Here is a 19,912-nt window from a genome sequence, read left to right as displayed (position 1 = left end):
CCAGAGAAAACACTCAATAAAAGTGAAGATCAGCATACACTGAGAACAGCCTCGGAGCTGCTGTGGGAACGCAATATGAGGTCAGGAGAAAACAGAGTGCTGCTCATATTTACAGGAGGCTCAGTCACCTTCTGTCATAATCCTTCACTGGCATATCTGCTGTCTCCACCAGATTCTGTGCTCCTTGGAACTAGAAACCCTGTCTTGTTCATCTTAACAGTTATCAGGACCTAGCAGAAAAACTGGCACATAGTATCTACTTAATGAAGTGACAAAAGCATGTAGTAAGATGGAAAGAAAAGGAATTGATTAAAAGGAATTTATGAGAACTGTTTTGTTTGTTTGTTTACTTTAAAAAGCCAAGAGAAAAACAGTTTTTACTACATGTTGCTGGAGCAGAATCTTATTAAGTTTATGGTGTAAATCCAGGACCAAATACTTTAAAACCATCTAAATGGCAGCTGGGAGTTGACCAAGTTCAGAAAAGAACTTGATTCGGGGCTTTAAAAAGTCACAATATCCCTTCTTAAGTTCGAACTGAGTTAAAAGCAATTGTTGCTGAAATGCCTGATGACTTAGGCAGCACAATTAATTCTAAATTATTTTAGTAAATTTAAATAAATTGATCAATAAAACTTGTACATATTAATTATCTTCCATAGTCTAGATTTTTTTAATTAAATTTTTTCCTTTACTTGATTAGGTCTCTTTTTCCAGTCTCTCTCTCTTTTTTTTCTTTTGAGATGGAGTCTCGCTCTGTCACACCCAGGCTGAAGTGCAGTGGCACAATCTCAGCTCACTGCAACCTCTGTCTCCTGGGTTCAAAAGATTCTTGTGCCTCAGCCTCCCCAGTAGCTGAGATTACAGGTGCCCACCACCATGACCAGCTAATTTTTGTATTTTTAGTAGAGACAGGTTTTGCCATGTTGGCCAGGCTGGTCTTGAACTCCTGGCCTCAAGTGATCCTCCCACCTTGGCCTCCCAAAGTGCTGGGATTACAGGCGTGTGCCACAATACCCCACCCTTTTCCACTCTTGAAGGATTGTTTGAAAACACACATCTACTTCAGCATACAGGCTAGGGTTTTTTGTTTTTGTTTTTTGAGACAGGGTCTTGCTCTGTCACCCAGGCTGGGGTGCAGTGGCACTTAGTTCACTGCAGCCTAAAACTCCCGGGCTAATGCAATCCTCTGACCTCAGCATCACAAGTAGGTGGGACCACAGGCATGTGCCACTATGCCCAGCTGATTTTTTTTTGTTGTTTGTTTGAATTTTTTGTAGATAACGGATCTCCCTATGTTGCCCAGGCTGGTGAACTTCTGGCCTCAAGCAATCCTCCCACACCTGCTTCTCAAAGTGCTGGGATTATAGGCATGAGCCATTGTGCCTGGACAGGCTTCTTTTTATGATACATGTAATCTATGTTTGCTTATGTAATTCATTTCATTTTGTTGGACATTTTCACTTCAAAAGAATAAATACAGAGTAAGAGGAATTATTTGGGCAGGTGAGTCTTAAGTAATCACAATTAGTAGTTTTCTACAATATTTGAGATCATCACTCCCATTTTGTAAAGGATATGCATTACAACTGGTCACAGCAATGATTTGAATTTATGTCTTCATTGACTCCATCCTTCATTGTTTTCTCTGCCTCCCTGCCTTCCCCTTTCCTTCTCTCTCTTACTTCCTTTCCTCCTAAAATATTTTCCAAGAATCACTACACATAAGGTTGCCAAAATACCACTAGAAGGAAAAGAGAAGGCATGCAATACAATGGAAATAATCAATGTACTGACAATCATGCCTTCATGTGCCTAGGAATCAAACACAGCCAAATTTACATTTATTTGCTATGGGACTTCTCTCAGGAAACTCTCTGGCATTAATTATCACTTTGACCTTAGGCAAGTCATTGATAGTCTCTTGACCTCAGTTTCTCTTCTGTAAAATGGAGACGTTAGATGATCTTCAGCTCCTTCTATTTCTCTTATGATTTTGTGACTATATTGAGGATACCTTGGTTAGAACAATTCTGAGAGACAGAGAAGCAATAGAAGGAGAAGATATGTCAATGAATAAGGTGGGATATGTAGGTTGACTATTTCCTTTATGTTCACTAGAACTCTCTAAGAAAATCCTAAAATGCTACATTAAGCTACTGCTTTGCAAAACAGGCATGAGTAAGTGCCCCATCTCAACTAATGAAGTAACTATAGAAGTTCACTATTTTGAACAAATATGGAGTCTGATGTATAGTGCATGCTCAGTAAATTTTGTTGATGTAAAGAATGTCTGGGAAATATAATGAATTCACAAGTGCTTATTTAAACCCCATGCATAACTCAGTTCTTAAAATTTATCAGCGGCTCAGAAAATGGTTACTGGATGAAGCAAAATGTTGCAAAACACAGGATTATTATAGAACGATGATTTCATTCTCCTTTCTCCTTCCAGTCAGTCTAAGCCCACCCATGCTCTGGGCTCACCTCAGGCACCAATTCTTTTCCAATTACAATATAACATTGATCCCTCCATTTTCCCAAAGCTCTGTGGCTTTGTCCACACTGCATGCCCAATTTAGCATGTATCCACTGCTTTGTCCCCCTCAGATTGTTTCAGGTTCAAACATGTGTCATGTATTGTATCACTTTCTAACCATGGTCATCCCTGAGTTATAAATCATGCCAAACTCAGATCAACATTTCTGTGTATTTTTTATCCCTTGTAGTACCTTATAGTATAAAAGGCCTGGTATATGTTTGGGAACATGGGAGGTACTCACCATGCATTTTGTTACTCCTCTGGAAAACAGCATCTTTCTTGTCAACTGAATCAGGGTCGGTGCAGAAATGTTTGATATTTTCATTGAGGTACCAGCTTTGATTCTCATCCACAAGAGTAAACATTATAACAAACTCTTGATCCACATCATTCCGTGTCCCTGAATATCTATTCAGGATACCTGTCAGGCACATTCAAAAGAGTAGAGAGAAAGAACTAAATCAAGATGAGCTTTGCTTCCTTCCAATAGTGTCAGGCAAGTGTTAAGTTTGGTGAAGACCTATACCTACAAGGATAACCCACAAAATCAGCAAAAGGCTTTAATGGAAATGACAGAGCCATAGAAGAGAAAAGTCATAAAACAGAAATCTTCATAATCACATACTTGGAAGACTGGCTGTCTCTAAAGGGAGTTCATTTTATTGACAAACTACAGACATGTTAAGTCAACTAATAAGGGATAAAATAGCAAATGATTATTTGGGTGAAACAATGAAGCAAAAGGCATTCCTGGTCATTTGACTAAATTTCTCACTTTTCTATACATTGTGTTATGAAATATCATTTTTTAAAATAACAATAAAGTCTCAGAATGCTGTGATGATTCTTAGACAAAAATCTGAATTATTGCCCTCTGCTATGGTGTCAGATTGATCTTCCATGTCAGAATTTCTAAAGAAATTTGGAAGAAGAGGCACATTCTGTGTGGAGCAAAGGAGGTAGGCAAAATAAGACCTGAATCTTATTCACATTTCAATTCCCTAGTTACCTGGAAACAAAGCTCCTTACCTTCCTTGCAGACCAGCAGGGGGCCAATTAGCCCAGAGCAGATGTCCTTTGGGGCGTCGATGTGCGAATGGTACACCCAGGTCAGGCAGTTGGCATCGGCTGGAGTAGGTGCATATTCTTCTCTCACCGGCCAGACGTAGGTGTAGTTTTTCCCAGGAGGAACCATGTCATCATTTTTGTTCCTTCCAGATGTTGCATCTGGGTATAGGGCTCCTTCCAAAAAATAAAATAAAAAAAAAGATAAAACATAGTTAAAACAGAGAGATCACATGCTATAGTAGAGAGGGCCAGAGCTTTGGAATCAAACATAACTGAATTAAAATTTATCTGCTATGGGACTTGAGGCAAGTTACTTAAATTCTCAATGTCCCTGTTCTCTATCAGTAAAACTGAAATGTTGATATCTATCCTACAGGGATATAAGAACTAAATGAGGCAATGTATACAGAATGTTTTGAACAGAACTAGGAACTTAATAAATGTTCATAACAAGGACTCTTTCTGATGAGGCTACCATATCAACCAGGAAGATTTCAATTCCCCTCAGTTGACATTGACTCAAGAAGGGAAGGAGAAGCCTAAGAAGAAATAATGAATAAACACTTCTTGGGGACTTATTTCAGATTCACCACCTGTGTAGGTCTCATGAGAGATAGGAAGGAAGTGTAAGACATTCTTCCTGCCTCTGGGGATCATATAGTTCTGTTGGGCAGACTAGAATATGTATTAAACACATGGGACAACCAGAGAATAAAGCAAAGTGAATGTGTTGAATGTCATTTTGGGTCAAAATATATGACATACCCCAGAGGATGCCTGTGCTATACAAGGTAGAGGGTCCACCGCAGATTGGGCAGGGGCAGAACAGCCCCTTACTCTGTTTCATAAACCAAGATGGCACATGATTTTTCAATTAAGGAAAGCCGACTGCTAAAAATAGGATTAAAACCACCTGGCTAAAAGGACAGAGACCAGTCTGTGCACATTATAGTTATCAGAAGCTCTACAACAGAGGTGAGATTTAAGGGGCCTTAAAGGACGGGAGGAGCTAGACTGGTACTGAAAAAAAAAAAAAGCTGGATGGTAAGGGACAGAGAAGGAGATGGAAGTGCACACATTCCACATCCATTTGCCATTCATTCATTTACACACTCATTCAAGAATGTGAATTCAATATTGAACACATGCTACCAATGTGCTAGGCATTAGGAATACAAATTCAAATAACACAGCAAGAGCCAGTGTGGCCAAGACAAACCAAAGCAAAGATAAAACTAAAAAATCTAATGTTACCATTTAACAAATTCTACCATGAAAGCGTGGTTTGATGTTTGGAGAAAGATGTCATGAGAAAGCAACAACAGTTAAGCCCTTATTATGTGCCAACTATCGTGGATACTTTGTATACATTATCACAGTTACTTTTCAAAGCAATCCCATATGAAAAGTATTAATATTCATTTTTTATTAAGTTAAGGTAACACTCCTAGCATGTTCTTGAGTCAAATTTGAATCTATTTATACATGACTTCCCATCAGTTACTGGCAATATAATGTACAAACTACTTTTTACTTATTTATTCACTTAACTTTCTTTTACATACTTTTAATTACTTTTATTCTAAAAAGAATACGAGCCACTTTACAAATAAACCTATATGCTACATAATTAGTTACAGCCCATTCATATTAACTGTAGCTCTGAATTTCCTGATTATATTTAGGTTATATTGTTAGATATAGAGTTAATATATATTAGGTCAATATAATTAGCTTATACTGTTTCATTGTCCAGTAAAGGGAAACTTACTAGTTCATTAAGAGAAAGGAACTTTTTGCTAGTACTAGATTCTGAGAGAGTATTTTCAAGAAAATTATTATATATAAATTATTCAGTAATGTAATAAATTATGTCTTCAATGTTTTCAAGAATGGTTTCCAAAAGATGCAAAAACATTCTTTTTAAAACAATTTCTTACATTTTCTCTCAATACGAGGTGAGAATATAATACTCAATAGTATTTTGACAGAACCATTTGTACTCAAAGTTAAATTAATGTAGTTTGCTCCTTTCTCACTTGATACTTATCTAACGGGATAGAGGAACAGGACATAGGAAAAAATCCAGAGAGCTGCCCCTCATCCATTAAATCCAAATGACATTTAAAAAAACTATGTTATCTCAGCAGCATTTGATACTATTGTCAGCTCCTTCCCTCCTTGACTCATATGACATCACATCATACTCTTTGACCACTCTTTTTCAGTCCACTTTTCCAGTTCATTCTCTTGTATCTGCCATTTTTTTGTCAGAAATCCTCAAAGTATAATGATGGCTTCTTCCTTCCATGCCTTGTGCTTTCTCCTCAGCTGATAGCGCTCATCCCCACAGTGCCACCCATCAGCCACACACCAGTGACCCCCATGTTTATCTCCAGCCAGGACCTTACCTCTGCACTTTACACTGATATTCAACTGTCTGCTTGACATCCCTACTTGTAAATCTCAAGAAGATTGCAAATGCAACCTTTTCCAGGGATCATTAGCTCTCCTCTCCCAAGCTTGGTCCTCAGCCACTGCCACTACTCCCAGTAAAAGGCACTACCAATATTCAGCCACAAGCCAGAAACAAAGGAAGCATTTTTCTTCCTTTTCCTCTCTTTCCATTTCCAAAATACCACAGGGTCCTATCTCCGCTTCTTCTCAAATGCATGCATTTATTTATGTTGATCTCCAACATCATATCCATAGTCTGAACTACCATCATCTCTCACCTGGACTTTGTAGTAACCTCCTAGTTGGCTTCCCTTCCTCTAGCCTTTCTAATCCATTTTCCAAGCTACCACAAGAGTGATCTTTTCAAATCTTAAATATAATTCTATTGTTCCCTGTTTAAAATCATTTCATGGCTTCCCATCAGTGTTGGGATGAAGGTCAAATGTGTTTAATATAGATTAGAAGGTCCAGCATAGTCTGGCTCAGGCAATCCTGAACTCCCTGGACTGGGTCAGTTACCTAAAATGCATTCACACTGAGAGAAGGGCAGTAGAGCCACTGGTTAAGCTCACAGCCACTGAAATTAGACTGCCTGGAAAGGAATCTTACCTCCATCACTTGTTAGGTATGCAGCTTGGGCAATTTCCTTCTCTTCCATGACTCTTAGCTTCTTATCTGTTAGGTGGTGATAATCATAAATGCCTACCTCTTAAGAGTTGTTGAGACTTGTAGGATATGATATCTATAAAGCACTTATCACAGTGCCTGGTATATAGCAGCCTTTCAGTAAACTATCTTATTTATTTATAGCATTTGCCTAAGTTTTTAATTATATGTGTGTATATGTAAGTGTTTATACACACACACCATATATATATTTACACACATATATAGTATGTATATGTGTATACATATACACACACATATATATATCGTGTGTGCGTGTGTGTGTATGTATGATTGCTTGACTAATGTCTCTTTCTCATGTTAGACTGTAAGCTGCATTAAAGCAAATACTAGGCTTCTTTTTGCTCATGATCGTATCTTCAAGATCTACCCCAGTGCGTATATATATATATGTAAAATAAAATATGACTGAGTGGCATTACCTTACACTGCCTTTGTCCAAAGCCCTATGAATAAAATGCATGGCTTGGAAGATTCTTTTCTATATGGAGAGATTTATATATGGAGGTTCAGGAGTTGAGTGAGGGTGGGTAAGCAGTGGACTTGTCTCGAAGTTTCGATTGAGATCACTTATTTTGAATTGATTATATGATACAAATCAATACAAATAACAATTGTTCTAGAAATTCTTATGTTCACAATTTACTTAATGGGCCTTGTTTTTATTATTATTAGGAGTTATTGAAGGCTATTACTGAAATGAGGAGAGAGAATCCCCAAACAGAGCCTTTGTGCCACCACTCAAGTTGAAGAATATCATTGGGAATCAAAAATAAAGTATAAATATAAAGGAAGACGTGATTTGGAGATAGGTAGCTTATTAAGTTGTTCTGAAAGTCATTTTCAAAAGAATTTATTAAGGCTTTTGATCAATGGTGTCATTAACAATATGAAAGTATAAAACACTATTTATTTGCTTATATATGTTCTAGGCTGTGTGAGCTTTTAAAACTTACACAATTTTTTTACCCATCAGATTTGAGAATTTTGAGGATTGATGGGGTCGTGGGAGAATTAAGCTCATTCACAAACAAATGGCAGAGAGTAAAATTTGCAATTTTTCAGAAGACAGCTTGCCAATTCCTATTCAAAGAAAGTATATACAACCAGCAATTTTTATTTGTAATAATGTATTGTACAAACATACTTGAAACTATTTTTCAAATTACATGAACCGGAAGCCACCTAAATAATTATCAGTACTGAACTGATATGTTCATATGGTGGGATATTGCACAATTGTTAAATGCAAGCCTCACTATATGTACTAATATGAGAAAATCTCCAAGACAAAGTAAAAAGTGAAAAACAGAAAGCATTATAGCATAATCCCTTTTATACAAATGAGCAAGGATATACACATACATACATGCTAATATATGTATAGAAAAAGTCTGTGAAAAATTTATAGAAATTGTTTAAGATTATTGCCTTTGGAGTGAAAGACAAGTGAGCAGGGCTTTAACTTTTCTTCTTATACCTCTTTACTCTTAAGAACTTCTAACCATGTTCATTTGGCACTTTCCCTTTAATTTTCTATTTTGAACTAATTTAGTGAGTATGTAAAGAATCAGATTGTGTGCAATTTTCCTCTTCTTTATACTTTTTTATATTAAAGCAAAAACCAGGCCAGGTGAGGCAGTGACTCACACTTGTAATATGAGCACTTTGAGATGCCAAGGTGTGAGGATTGCTTGAGGCCAGGAGTTTGAGTCTAGTCTAGGAAACATAGCGAGACCCCATCTCTATAGAAATAAAACAAATAAAATAAAAATAAAATTTAAAAAACAATAAAATTTATTTTTAAATAGTCCTAATAACTTAAGCATATTTCAGATGTAGGTCAAGAAAGCACTAGTTCATTCTATCATTAAATGAAGGAATGTATATAAGAGGTCTGGCTCAGGCATTAGCATAAAATAGCTGCTCAATTAATGTTAGCCCCACCCGCTGAACCCACTTCTAAGTTCCATTCTCTACCCCTCCCCTGGATGATATCTTGGAAGCAACAACTGTATATTTACTCTTCTTTGCAACCCAGTATTGTGTCTGGCTCACAGCAAACACTAAGTTGAATTAAGCAGAGACTTCAAGACTTTTAAGCTTACAGCTGTAGCAAAGACAAAACCTTGTTAAAGGAGAGCAAAGAAGTCAGCAAATTCTCTTCCCAAAAAAGCAACTATAAAGTTAGACAAAATTGATTAAAAAAATAACAAACCATTTTGGTATCTAGAAATTGAATAAAAACATATAGCAATGTTTATGCTTGAAACTGCTGAACATCAGCTAAGAGGAGTAGGATTCTACAGCACTGGTTTTCTAGCCACTCACAGATCCACTAGCAGAGAATATAAGATTTATTGGCTCAAGATGCTTAGGCACAACTTCTTCAGATCATTTGCTGACCACTGAGCTAAGCAGACATAGGAATGACCTCTCAGAAGCCAGGCTTAAAAATAAAAATAAATAATAAAAAAAGCAGACATCGCAGTGGCCACACACTATAGGAAAGATAATCCACAGATTTAGCCCACAGGTTACTAAACAAAGAAGCAAGCAAAAAAAATAACCTAGAGTTGATGAAGGAATGAGAATCCAGATATGCTACATTATATTCTTAAAAATATCCAGTTTTCAAGAACAACAAAAATATGAGAAACACAAAGAAACAGGCAAGTGTGATTAATAGTCAGAGAAAAAAAGGCAGCCAGTGGAAACTATCTCTCTATATGTCCTTATAGGTTGAATTTAGCAGAGAAAGACTTCAAAGCAGCTATAATAAATACGTTCAAACAACTAAAAGGAATTATATGTAAAGGGCTGAAGAAAAGTGGGAAAAACAACTCAACAAATAGAGAATCTTAATAAGCAAATAGAAATATTAAAAAGAATCCAATTGGAATTTTGGCATTGAAAAGTACAATAAATTAAATAAAATACTAGAGGAGCTCAACAATATATTCAAGAAGGCAAAAGAAAGTATCAGTGAACTTAAAGATAGATCAATAGAAATTATCCTATCTGGAAAAGAGAGGTGGGGAAAATAGAAGAAAATGGACAGAACCTCAGAGACCAGTGGGACAATGTATTTACTAACATGTGTATAACAGTTATCTGCAGAAAGAGGGGAGAACAACAAAAAGAAAGTGTGGGATAAATATTTGAAGAAATAATGGCCAAAAATTTCCCAAATTTGATGAAAAACATTAACCTACACATCAAAGAAGCCTAATGAGCCAAAATTTGATAAATACAAAGAGGTCCACAAATAGATACATCATTGCTAAACTGTGGAAAGAGGAAAGGAAGACAAAAAGATAACATTGAAATCAGATAGACAAAAATGACCTATCACGTACAAGGGAGCATCAACATGATTAATGGTTGACTTCTTATCTGAACATTCGAAACCAGAAGACAATGAGATGATATACCTAAAGTGCCAGGGAGGAAATATTAGCCAAGAATGCTATATCCAGCAAAACTATCCTTCAAAACTAAAGGCAAGATGTTCTAGATAAATAAAGACTGAGTGAGTTTGTTACTAGCAGAACTGCCTTACAAGGAATACTAAAGGACAACAAAACTTCATAATAAATGGAAACGACACCACAGAGTAACTTGAATTCACAGGAAGAAATGAAAAGCACCAGAAACTGGAAATATATGACTTAATATAAAAGGTTCTATAAATATATTTTCCTTTATTTTCTTTATTTTTTAAAAGTCATAAAGTAATATAAAGCACCAAGTATATAACAATGTATTGCTGGGTTTATTTAGAGAAGGGCATTATCGATAGATAGATAGATAGATAGATAGATAGATAGATAGATAGATAGATATCAATAATAGCACAAAGGAGGGGGAGAGAATGGAGCTTTATGGAGCAAAGCTTCGACATTTTACCAGAATTTAGTTGGTAAATGTAATAAACTAGGGTGCATATTACAATCCTGAGGCAAACCAATAAGAAAATAACTCAATGATATATAGGCTAAAAAATAAACAGAAATTAACACATTATTCTAAGAAATATTTGTTTAACACAAAAGAAGGCAGTAAAAGAGGACCAGAGGAACAAAAAATATAGAAGACATATAGAAAATAATTAGCAAAATGACAAATATAAATCAAACTAATAAATAATTACATTAACTGTGAATGGTCTAACACCACAATCAAAATGTAGAGATTGTCAAACTGGGGGGAAAAAAGCAAAATTCTATTATATGCTCTTTGTATTGTGTCTTACATTGAAAGACACAAATAGGTTGAAAGTAAAATAATTCAAATAGCAAAAGTAAGAGGCTATATCAATAACAGACAAAATAGATTTTAAGACAAGAAATGTTATTAGAGACAAAGATATTTTGTTGCGATAAAAGGGTCAATATATCAGGAAAATATAACAATTATAAATGTATTCATATCTAACAAAAATGCATCAAAATACAGGAAGGAAAAACTGACTTAATTTAAAGAACAGAGAATGGGTCCAGCAGAAGGAAACATGGCTGCCAAAGTGTTAGAGTCCATTGGCAAGTTTGGCCTGGCCTTAGCTGTTACAGGAGGCATGGTAGGCTCTGCCTTATATTATGTGGATGCTGAGCACAGAGCTAAATCTTTGGCAGATTCCATGGAGTACAGGACATTGCAGTACAGAATGGAACTCATTTTCTCATCCTATGGGTACAGAAACCAATTATCGTTGACTGCTTCTCTTGATCACATAACACACCAGTCATCACTGGTAGCGAAGATTTACAGAATGTCAAGATCACAGAGCGCATTGTCTTCCAGCCTGTCACTAGCCAGCTTCCTCACATCTTCACCAGGATTGGAGAGGACTATGATAAGCGCGTGCTGCTGTACATCACTAAGAGATCCTCACATTACCAATTGCTTACTTTGATACTGGAGAACTGATCACCCAGAGAGAGCTGGTCTCCAAGCAGGTTAACAAACGACCTTACGGAGCAAGCAGCCACCTTTGAGCTCATCCTGGATGATGTGAAAAGATCGTCATGTTACTGATGGCTTACTTTGATGATGGAGAACTGATCACCCAGAGAGAGCTGGTCTCCAGGCAGGTTAGCAACGACCTTGCAGACTAAGTAGCCACCTTTGAGCTCATCTTGGATGATGTGTCCTTGACACATCTGACCTTTGGGAAGGAGTTCACAGAAGTGGTAGGAGTGAAACAGGTGGCTCAGCAGGAATCAGAGAGGGCCAGATTCGTGGTGGAAAATCTGAGCAGCAGAAAAAGGTGGCCATCATCTCTGCCAAGGGAGTCTCCAAGGCAGCTGAGCTGAGTGCCAATTCACTGGCCACCACAGGTGATGGCCAGATTGAGCTACACAAGCTGGAAGCTGCAGATGACATTACATACCAGTTCTTATGCTCTCATATCATCACCTACCTTCCGGCAGAGCAGTCTGTACCCCTCCAGCTGCCCCAGTAAGGACCCACCCTGCCTGTACTTCCTCAAGCCAACTGGGCCACAGCCCCAATGATTAACAGTGTCTTCCTTCTGCTCCTACCTGAGAAATCACTGTGAAATTTCATGATTGGCTTAAAGTGAAGAAAATAAAAGTAAAATCACTTCAGATGTCTAAGTATCAAATGAAGCTCTTTCTTTCTTTGCATATTCAACGACTTTTTTATCCTCTCCCCTACGAAAAATTCCCAAGTGCCTATGCAGACTTGCTTTAGGTCCCAATTTGAGGTCTACTGTAGCTCCAGCCTAGGTACTGCAATTGACAGAACTAAGGTAGGGCAATGTGTGTGATGGACTGGGGAGAACAGTTGTCAGCCTGAGTACACATGTAGCCTCCATCCTATCATTGATTGAAGATTTGAGGGTAAAAGCACATGCAGCTGAATTGAAAAGGTAGGCCTCAATTTTCCCAGCAGTTCCTGCACAGATGGAGCTGAAGAGAGGTGCTGGAGAGGGTCAGAGAGAAAGTGGTCTGTCTCTTACTATAAGGCTGATTCTCTTTAACTGTGTGACCAGTGGAAACAAGTGTGAACTAACTGAGTGCAGATTGAAGAATCTGCTTCTGTTGAAATGGGTAGGCCTGACTGTTGCCCCCCAGGGTCCTAATACTTGGATGGACTTAGATAGTGCAAGAGGAGCCCTAGACTGAGATCTGAGTCCTGTTGAAGACTTCTTTCTACCCTCAATTTTGGTCCCTCTCAAATATCCAATGGAATTCCAACTTGAAGTATTGAATCCTTCTGGGGCTAAACATGCCTGCCAAAGATGTGTACATCCTGTGTTCCTGGCTTCCTTGTTCAGAGACTGCTCTTCTCCAGGGCTCTGTGCCTGTGCTTTGAAAATAGATCTGTATAAACTGTTGTTAATAAATGACACTCAGACCTTCCCCAAAAAAAGAACAAATAGACAACTCAACAATAATTGTTGAAGATTTCAATACTCAACTCTCAATAACTGATAGAACACCTAAACAGAAAGTCAGCAAGGATATAGGAGACTTGAACAATACTATGAACCAATTATACCTAAATGATGTCTCTGGAACATTGCACCCAATGACTGTAGAATATACCTTCTTTACAGAGCACATGGATGATTCTCCAGAATGGAGCACATACTAGGCATAAAATAAGTTTCAATACATTGAAAAGGATTACTATCATACAAAGCATATTTTTCAATCACAATGGAATTAAATTAAATATCTACAGAAAGAAATCTTTGAAATCATCTAAATATTTGGAAATAAAATGATACACTTCTAAGTAACCCACAGGTCAAAGAAGAAATCACAAGGGATATTGTAAAATATTTTGAACTGAATTAAAATGAAGACAAAAATATCAAAATTTGTGAGATACAGGTAAAGCCATGCTTAAAAAGGAAATTTAGATTTTAAGTCATCTATCTCAGAAGTTAAAAAAAACTCTCAAATCAATAACCTAAGCTTTCATCTTAAGAAACTAGAAACAGAAGAGAAAAACAAACCCAAAGCAAGTAGAAAGAAGAAATAAAGATTGGAACAGAAATCAATGAAAGAGAAAACAGAAAAAAAAATATAAAATAGATGAAACCAAAAGTTGGTACTTAGAAAAGATCAACAAAATTGAGAGGACTTCATTTAGACTGGCCAAGAGAGAAAGAGAACACTAATTGCCAAAGTCAGGAATGAAAGAGGCAACATCACTGACCATACAGAAATTAAAAGGATTATAAGGAAATATTATAGGCAACTTTCTGCCAAAATAATAGACAACTGAGATGAAACACACAAATTTCTAGGAAGACACAAGTTACCAAAACTGACTAAAATATAAAAATAAAAAAATGGAATATACCTATAACAAATTGAATTAGTAACTAAAGATCCTCCCTGAAAGTAAATTCAGGTTCAGTGGTTTTATATAAAAATTCTATCAAATACTAAAAAAAATCCATGCCAGTCCTTTACAAAATCTTTCAGAAAATAGAAGAGTGGAGACTTTCCAATTCCTTCTATGAGGCAAGTATTACCTTGACAACAAAATCAGATACAAACATCACAAGAAAACTACAGACCAATATCCTTCATGACTTAGACACAAAAATTCTTAACAAAATATTAGCAAATTGCATCTATCAGCATATAAAAAGGATTCTACACCATGGCCAAATGGGATTTATCCCATGATTTCCAGGTTGGCTTAACATCCAAAAATTAGTTGATGTAATATATATCAATGTATCTCAATAGATATAGAAAAGCCACATTACCATCTCAATGGATATAGAAAAGTATTGAACAAAATCCAGTACTTACTTAGTGAAAAACTCTCAACAAACTAGGAATACAAAGGAATTTCCTCCAGTCCCAGCTAAAACAATCAGACAAAAGGAAGAAATAAGGACATCCAAACTGGAAAGGAAAAAGTCAAATTATCCTTATTTGCAGATGATATAATCTTACATTTGGAAAAACCTAACGGCTCCACCAAAAACTATTATAACTTACAAATTTAGTAAAGTTGCAGGATACAAAATCAACATACAAAATCAGTAGCATTTCGATATGCCAACAGTGAATAATCTGAAAAAGAAATCAAGAAAGTAATCCCATTTACAGTAGCTACAAATAAAATTAAATACCTAGAAGTTAACGTAACTAAGGAAATGAAGGATCTTTGTAATGAAAACTATAAAACACTGATGAAAGAAATTGAAGAGGACAAAAAAATGGAAAAACATTTCATGTTCATGGATTGGAAGAATCAATATTGTTAAAATGTTCATACTGCCCAAAGCAATCCCTATCAAAATACCAATGACAGTCTTCACAGAAATTGAAAAAACATTCCTAAAATTTATATGGAACAACAAAAAAACCAGAATAGCCAAAGCCATCCTAAGTAAAAAAGACAAAACTGGAGGAATCACATTACCTGACTTCAAATTATACTACAGAGCTATAGTAACCCAAATGGCATGGTAGTGGCATAAAAACAGACACATAGACAAATGGAACAGAATATAGAACCTGGAAATAAATCCATACATCTACAGTGAACTAACTTTTGACAAAGGTGCCAAGAACACACACTGGGGAAAAGACAGTCTCTTCAATAAATGGTACTGGGAAAACTGGATACCCATATGCAGAAGAATAAAACTAGACTCCTATGTCTCACCAAAAATGTCTATGTCTATGTCTCACAAAAATCAAATCAAATCAAAATGGATTAAAAACTTTAAGACCTTAAACTATAAAACTGCTACAAGAAAATACTGGGCAAACTCTCCAGGACATTAGTCTGGGCAAAGATTTCTTGAGTAATACCCCACAAGCACAGGCAATCAAGGCACAAGTGGACAAATGGGATCACATTAAGTTAAAACACTTCTACACAGCAAAGGAAACAATCAACAAAGTGAAGAGACAATCCATAGAATGGGAGAAAATATTTGCAAACTACCTATCTGGGATTAATAACCAGAATATATAAGGAACGCTATAGGAAAAAATCTAATTACCAGATTAAAAAATGGGCAAAAGATCTGAATAGCTATTTCTCAAAAGAAGACATACAAATGGTAAACAGGTGTATGAAAAGGTGCTTAACATTATTGGTCATCAGAGAAATGTAAATCAAAACTACAACGTGATATTCTCCCAACCCAGTTAAAATGACTTTTATTCAAAAGACAGGCAATAAAAAATGCTAGTGAGGATGTGGAGAAAATGGAACCCTTGTACATTGTTGGTGGGAATGTAAATTAGTACAACCACTATGGAGAGCAGTTTGAAATTTCCACAGAAAACTAAAAACAGAGCTATCATGTGATCCAGCAATCCCACTGGTATGGCTACATACCCCATTTTAATGTACCCCCCAAAAAGGAAATCAGATATCTGTACTCCCATGTTTATTGCAGCACTATTCACAGTAGCCAAGATTTGGAAGCAAACTGTGTCAATAAGCAGACAAATGGATAAAGATGTGGTACATATACACAATGGAGTACTATTCAGCCACAAGAAAGAATTTGCAACAATGTGGATGGAACCGGAGGTCATTATGTTAAGTGAAATAAGCCAGGCACAGAAAGACAAACTTCACATGTTCTCACTTGTTTGTGGGAACTAAAAATTAAAACAATTGAACTCATACAGAATAGAAGGATGGATACCAGAAGCCAGGAAGGGTAGTGGAAAGGTGGGAGGAAGTGGGGATGATTAATGGATACAAAAAAACAGAAAGAATTAATAAGACCTATTATTTGCCAGCACAACAGGGTGACAATAGTCAAAAATAATTTGTGCATTTTAGAATAATGAAAAGAGTATAATTGGATTGTCTGAAACACAAAGGATAAATGCTTGAGGTGATGGATACTCCATGTACTATGATGTTATTATTATGCATTGCATGCTTGTATCAAAATATCTCATGCAACCCATAAATATATACATCTACTATGTTCCCACAAAAATTCAAAATTAAAAAAAAGAAAGAAATTTTCTCAATCTGATAAAAAGCCATCTAGAAAAAAATGTACAGCTAGCCTCATGCCTAACGGAGGAAGACAAAATGCTTTCTTCCTAAGATTGGGAAAAAGGTAAGAATATCTGGTCTCACTACTAATATTACATATTTTCCTAAAGGTTATAGCTGTGTAATAAGTCAAAAGAAAAAACGTAAAGGTATACACACCGGTAAGGAAGAATTAAAACTCTCTTCATTCACAATGGCTTAAGTCCATATGTAGAAAATTCCAAGAAATCCACTAAACATCTACTAACAAACAAGTTTAGCAACGAAGTAGACTATAACTTCAACATACAAAAATTAATCCTTTCTATGCACTAGCACCAAACAATCCAAAAATGAAATAAAGAAAACTATTCCATTCATAACATCAACAGAAAAAATAAAATACTTTGGAATAAATTTAACAAAAGAAATGCAAATCTTGTATACTAAAAGCTAAAACATTACTGAGAGAAATTAAAGACCTAAATTCCATGTTCATGGATTGAAAGACTCAATATTGGTAAGATGGCCATTTGTTTTTAAATGCACATGGAATTTTCCTACAATTTATCAACCAAATTAACGCAAAGCGACTGCTATCAAAATCCTAGCTGATTTTTTTGGTAAAAATTAATAGCTGATCAAATATATATATGGAGGGAAAGAACCTAAACAGCCAAAAAGCCTTGAAAAGAATAACAAAGTTGAAGGATTTATGCGACTCCATTTCAAAACTTACTAGAATTTCACAGTAATCAAGACACTGCGGCATTGGTCCAAGGATAAGTATATAGATCAATAGAGCAGAATTAAGAGCACTGAAATTAACTCCTTATACTTATGGTCATTGATTTTTTTTTTTTTTTACTACAGCCTATGATTCATTCATCTTTTATTCTCAGGACCCAGAGTCAATGTCTGGCACCTGGGAGTCAGTGTCTGACACCTGGTGGGTGCTCAATGAAAGGTTTATTCCTTTGGTTAAATGCCCAGTAGTGGGACTGCTGGGTCATATGGTAGTTCTAGTTTTCATTTTTTGAAGAATCTCCATACTGTTTTCCGTAGTGGCTGTACTAATTTACATTGCCACCAACAGTGTATAAGTATTCTCTTTTCTTTGTGTCTTTGCCAGTATCTGGTTGTTTTTGTTTTTTGGGTTTTGCGGGGGGTACTTTTTGTCTTTTTGATAATAGCCATTTTAGCTGGGGTAAGATGAGATCTCCTTGTAGTTCTGATTTGCACTTCCCCAGTGATTAGTGATGTTGAGCATTTTTTTAATAAACCTGTTGGCCATTTGTATGTCTACTATACCAGTATTAAGTGGGGTTTGTTTTTGTTTTTGTTTTGTTTTGTTTTTTGTTTCTTTTGAGATGGAGTCTTGCTCTGTTGCCCAGGCTGGAGTGCAATGGCATGATCTCGGCTCACTGCAGCCTCCACCTCCCAGGTTCAAGTGACTCTCCTGCCTCAGCCTCCCAAGTAGCTGGGGTTATAGGCATGTGCCACAACTCCTGGCTAATTTTTTGTATTTTTAGTAGAGATGGGGTTTCGCCTGTTGGCCAGGCTGGTCTCAAATGCCCGACCTCAGGTGATCCACCCACCTCGGCCTCCCAAAATGCTGGGATTATAGGCATGAGCCACCATGGCCAGCCAGTATTAAGTGTTATGAGATAAACCAACACACTTCTGAAATGGGACAGTCCTGCAGACAGGATAGAGAGAAGGTTTCCTGGGTAAACAACATTTGAAATGTTCTTAATTTAAGGACCTATGAATGTTTTCAGGGACTCTGAGAACCTCTTAAAAGTGGGTTCAAAATTTTGTCCACAGGCTGGGCACAGTGGCTCATTACTGTTATCCCTGCACTTTGAGAGGCCAAGGTAGGAGGACTGCTTGAGGCCAGGAATTTGAGGCCAGCCAGGACAACACAGCAAGATCCTATCTCTATGAAAAAATTTTAAAAATTAGCCAGGTGTAGTGGCAGATGCCTGTGGTCCCAGCTACTTGGGAGGGTGAGGCAGGAGGATCACTTGAGCACAGGAGTTCAAGGCTGCAATGAACCATGACTGCACTACTGCACTCCAGCCTGAGTGACAGAGCGAGACCCCATCTCAAAAAAAAATTATGCACATACATATTTTTCTGGTGCAAGGGCTCATGGCTCTCACAGATGCTCAGAAAGATCTGCGGTGCACCAATGTTTATAGCAGTATTATTCACAATAGCCAAGATGTGGAAACAACCAAAGCATTCATCAACAGATGAACGGATAAACAAAGTGTGGTATATACATGCAATTGAATAGTAATTCAGCCTTAAAAGGAATTACATTATGATGCATACTACAATATGCATAAGCATTGAAAATATTATGCTAAGTGAAATAGGCCAGACACAAAAGGCACATTCACAGACATAGAAAGCAGAATAGAAGTTACCAGTGGGGCAGCAAAAGGGAGGAATGGAGAGGTATTGATTAATGGCTATATAGTTGCGGTTTGGGATGATGAAAAGGTTGTGGAAATAGATAATGGTGATGATTGTACAACCTTGTGGATGTAATTAATGCCACCGAATTGAACACTTGAAAATGGTTAAAATGGTAAATTTTATGTTCATATGTTTTACCACAATTTTTTTGAAAAAAGAATTTGTAGCCCTATAAAGCTTTAGAATCACTGGCCTAAATGATTTTTCAGGACACCATTAACTCTATTAAGGTATGCTTTCCAGAAACATATGGAGGAGTGAAGACAAAAATTACACTTAAAGATGCCCCTATTTTCTCCATATTTGAAAAGGCAGGCACAACTATCTTGGTACATCTTTACTTGCTACGTGCAGCATAAATAAGACACATGGAGTCAACCTGAACTCCCATCAGTGATAAACTGGATAAAGAAAATGACATGCATATACACCTTGGAATACTATGCAGCCATAAGAAGAATGAGATGATGTCCTTTGCAGGGACATGGATAAAGCTGGAGGCCATTATCCTTAGCAAACTAACACAGGAAGAGAAAACCAAATATCGCATATTCTCACTTATAAGTGGGAGCTAAATTATGAGAACACATGGAAACATAGAGGGGAACAACACACACTGGGGCCTAGCAGAGGGTGGAGGGTTGGAGGAGGGAGAGGATCAGG

The 19,912-nt window shown here is 36.7% G+C and overlaps 1 protein-coding gene, 1 long non-coding RNA gene and 1 pseudogene across 2 annotated transcripts in view; 2 read left to right on the top strand and 1 right to left on the bottom strand.

The window, feature by feature from the left end:
* Nucleotides 1–2,694, top strand: part of LOC134756471 (uncharacterized) — a 64,463-nt gene extending 61,769 nt beyond the window's left edge. The window contains exon 3 of the long non-coding RNA XR_010129175.1: nucleotides 5–2,694. This is a non-coding gene — a long non-coding RNA (uncharacterized lncRNA). The remainder of the gene's footprint in view (nucleotides 1–4) is intronic.
* Nucleotides 1–19,912, bottom strand: part of HEPHL1 (hephaestin like 1) — an 86,002-nt gene that overhangs the window by 46,388 nt on the left and 19,702 nt on the right. The window contains exons 3-4 of the mRNA XM_004051979.5: nucleotides 3,572–3,784; nucleotides 2,784–2,963 (exon numbers count right to left, since the gene is read on the bottom strand). Coding sequence (XP_004052027.1) covers nucleotides 2,784–2,963; nucleotides 3,572–3,784 — 393 coding nt within the window. The remainder of the gene's footprint in view (nucleotides 1–2,783; nucleotides 2,964–3,571; nucleotides 3,785–19,912) is intronic.
* Nucleotides 11,268–12,218, top strand: LOC101134989 (prohibitin 1-like; annotated as a pseudogene).

The sequence above is a fragment of the Gorilla gorilla genome, chromosome 9, assembly GCF_029281585.2.
Source record: "Gorilla gorilla gorilla isolate KB3781 chromosome 9, NHGRI_mGorGor1-v2.1_pri, whole genome shotgun sequence".
Classification (NCBI taxonomy): Eukaryota; Metazoa; Chordata; class Mammalia; order Primates; family Hominidae; genus Gorilla; species Gorilla gorilla.
Note: the sequence above shows the minus strand (reverse complement) of the source record. Positions and strands in the feature narration are given on the sequence as shown.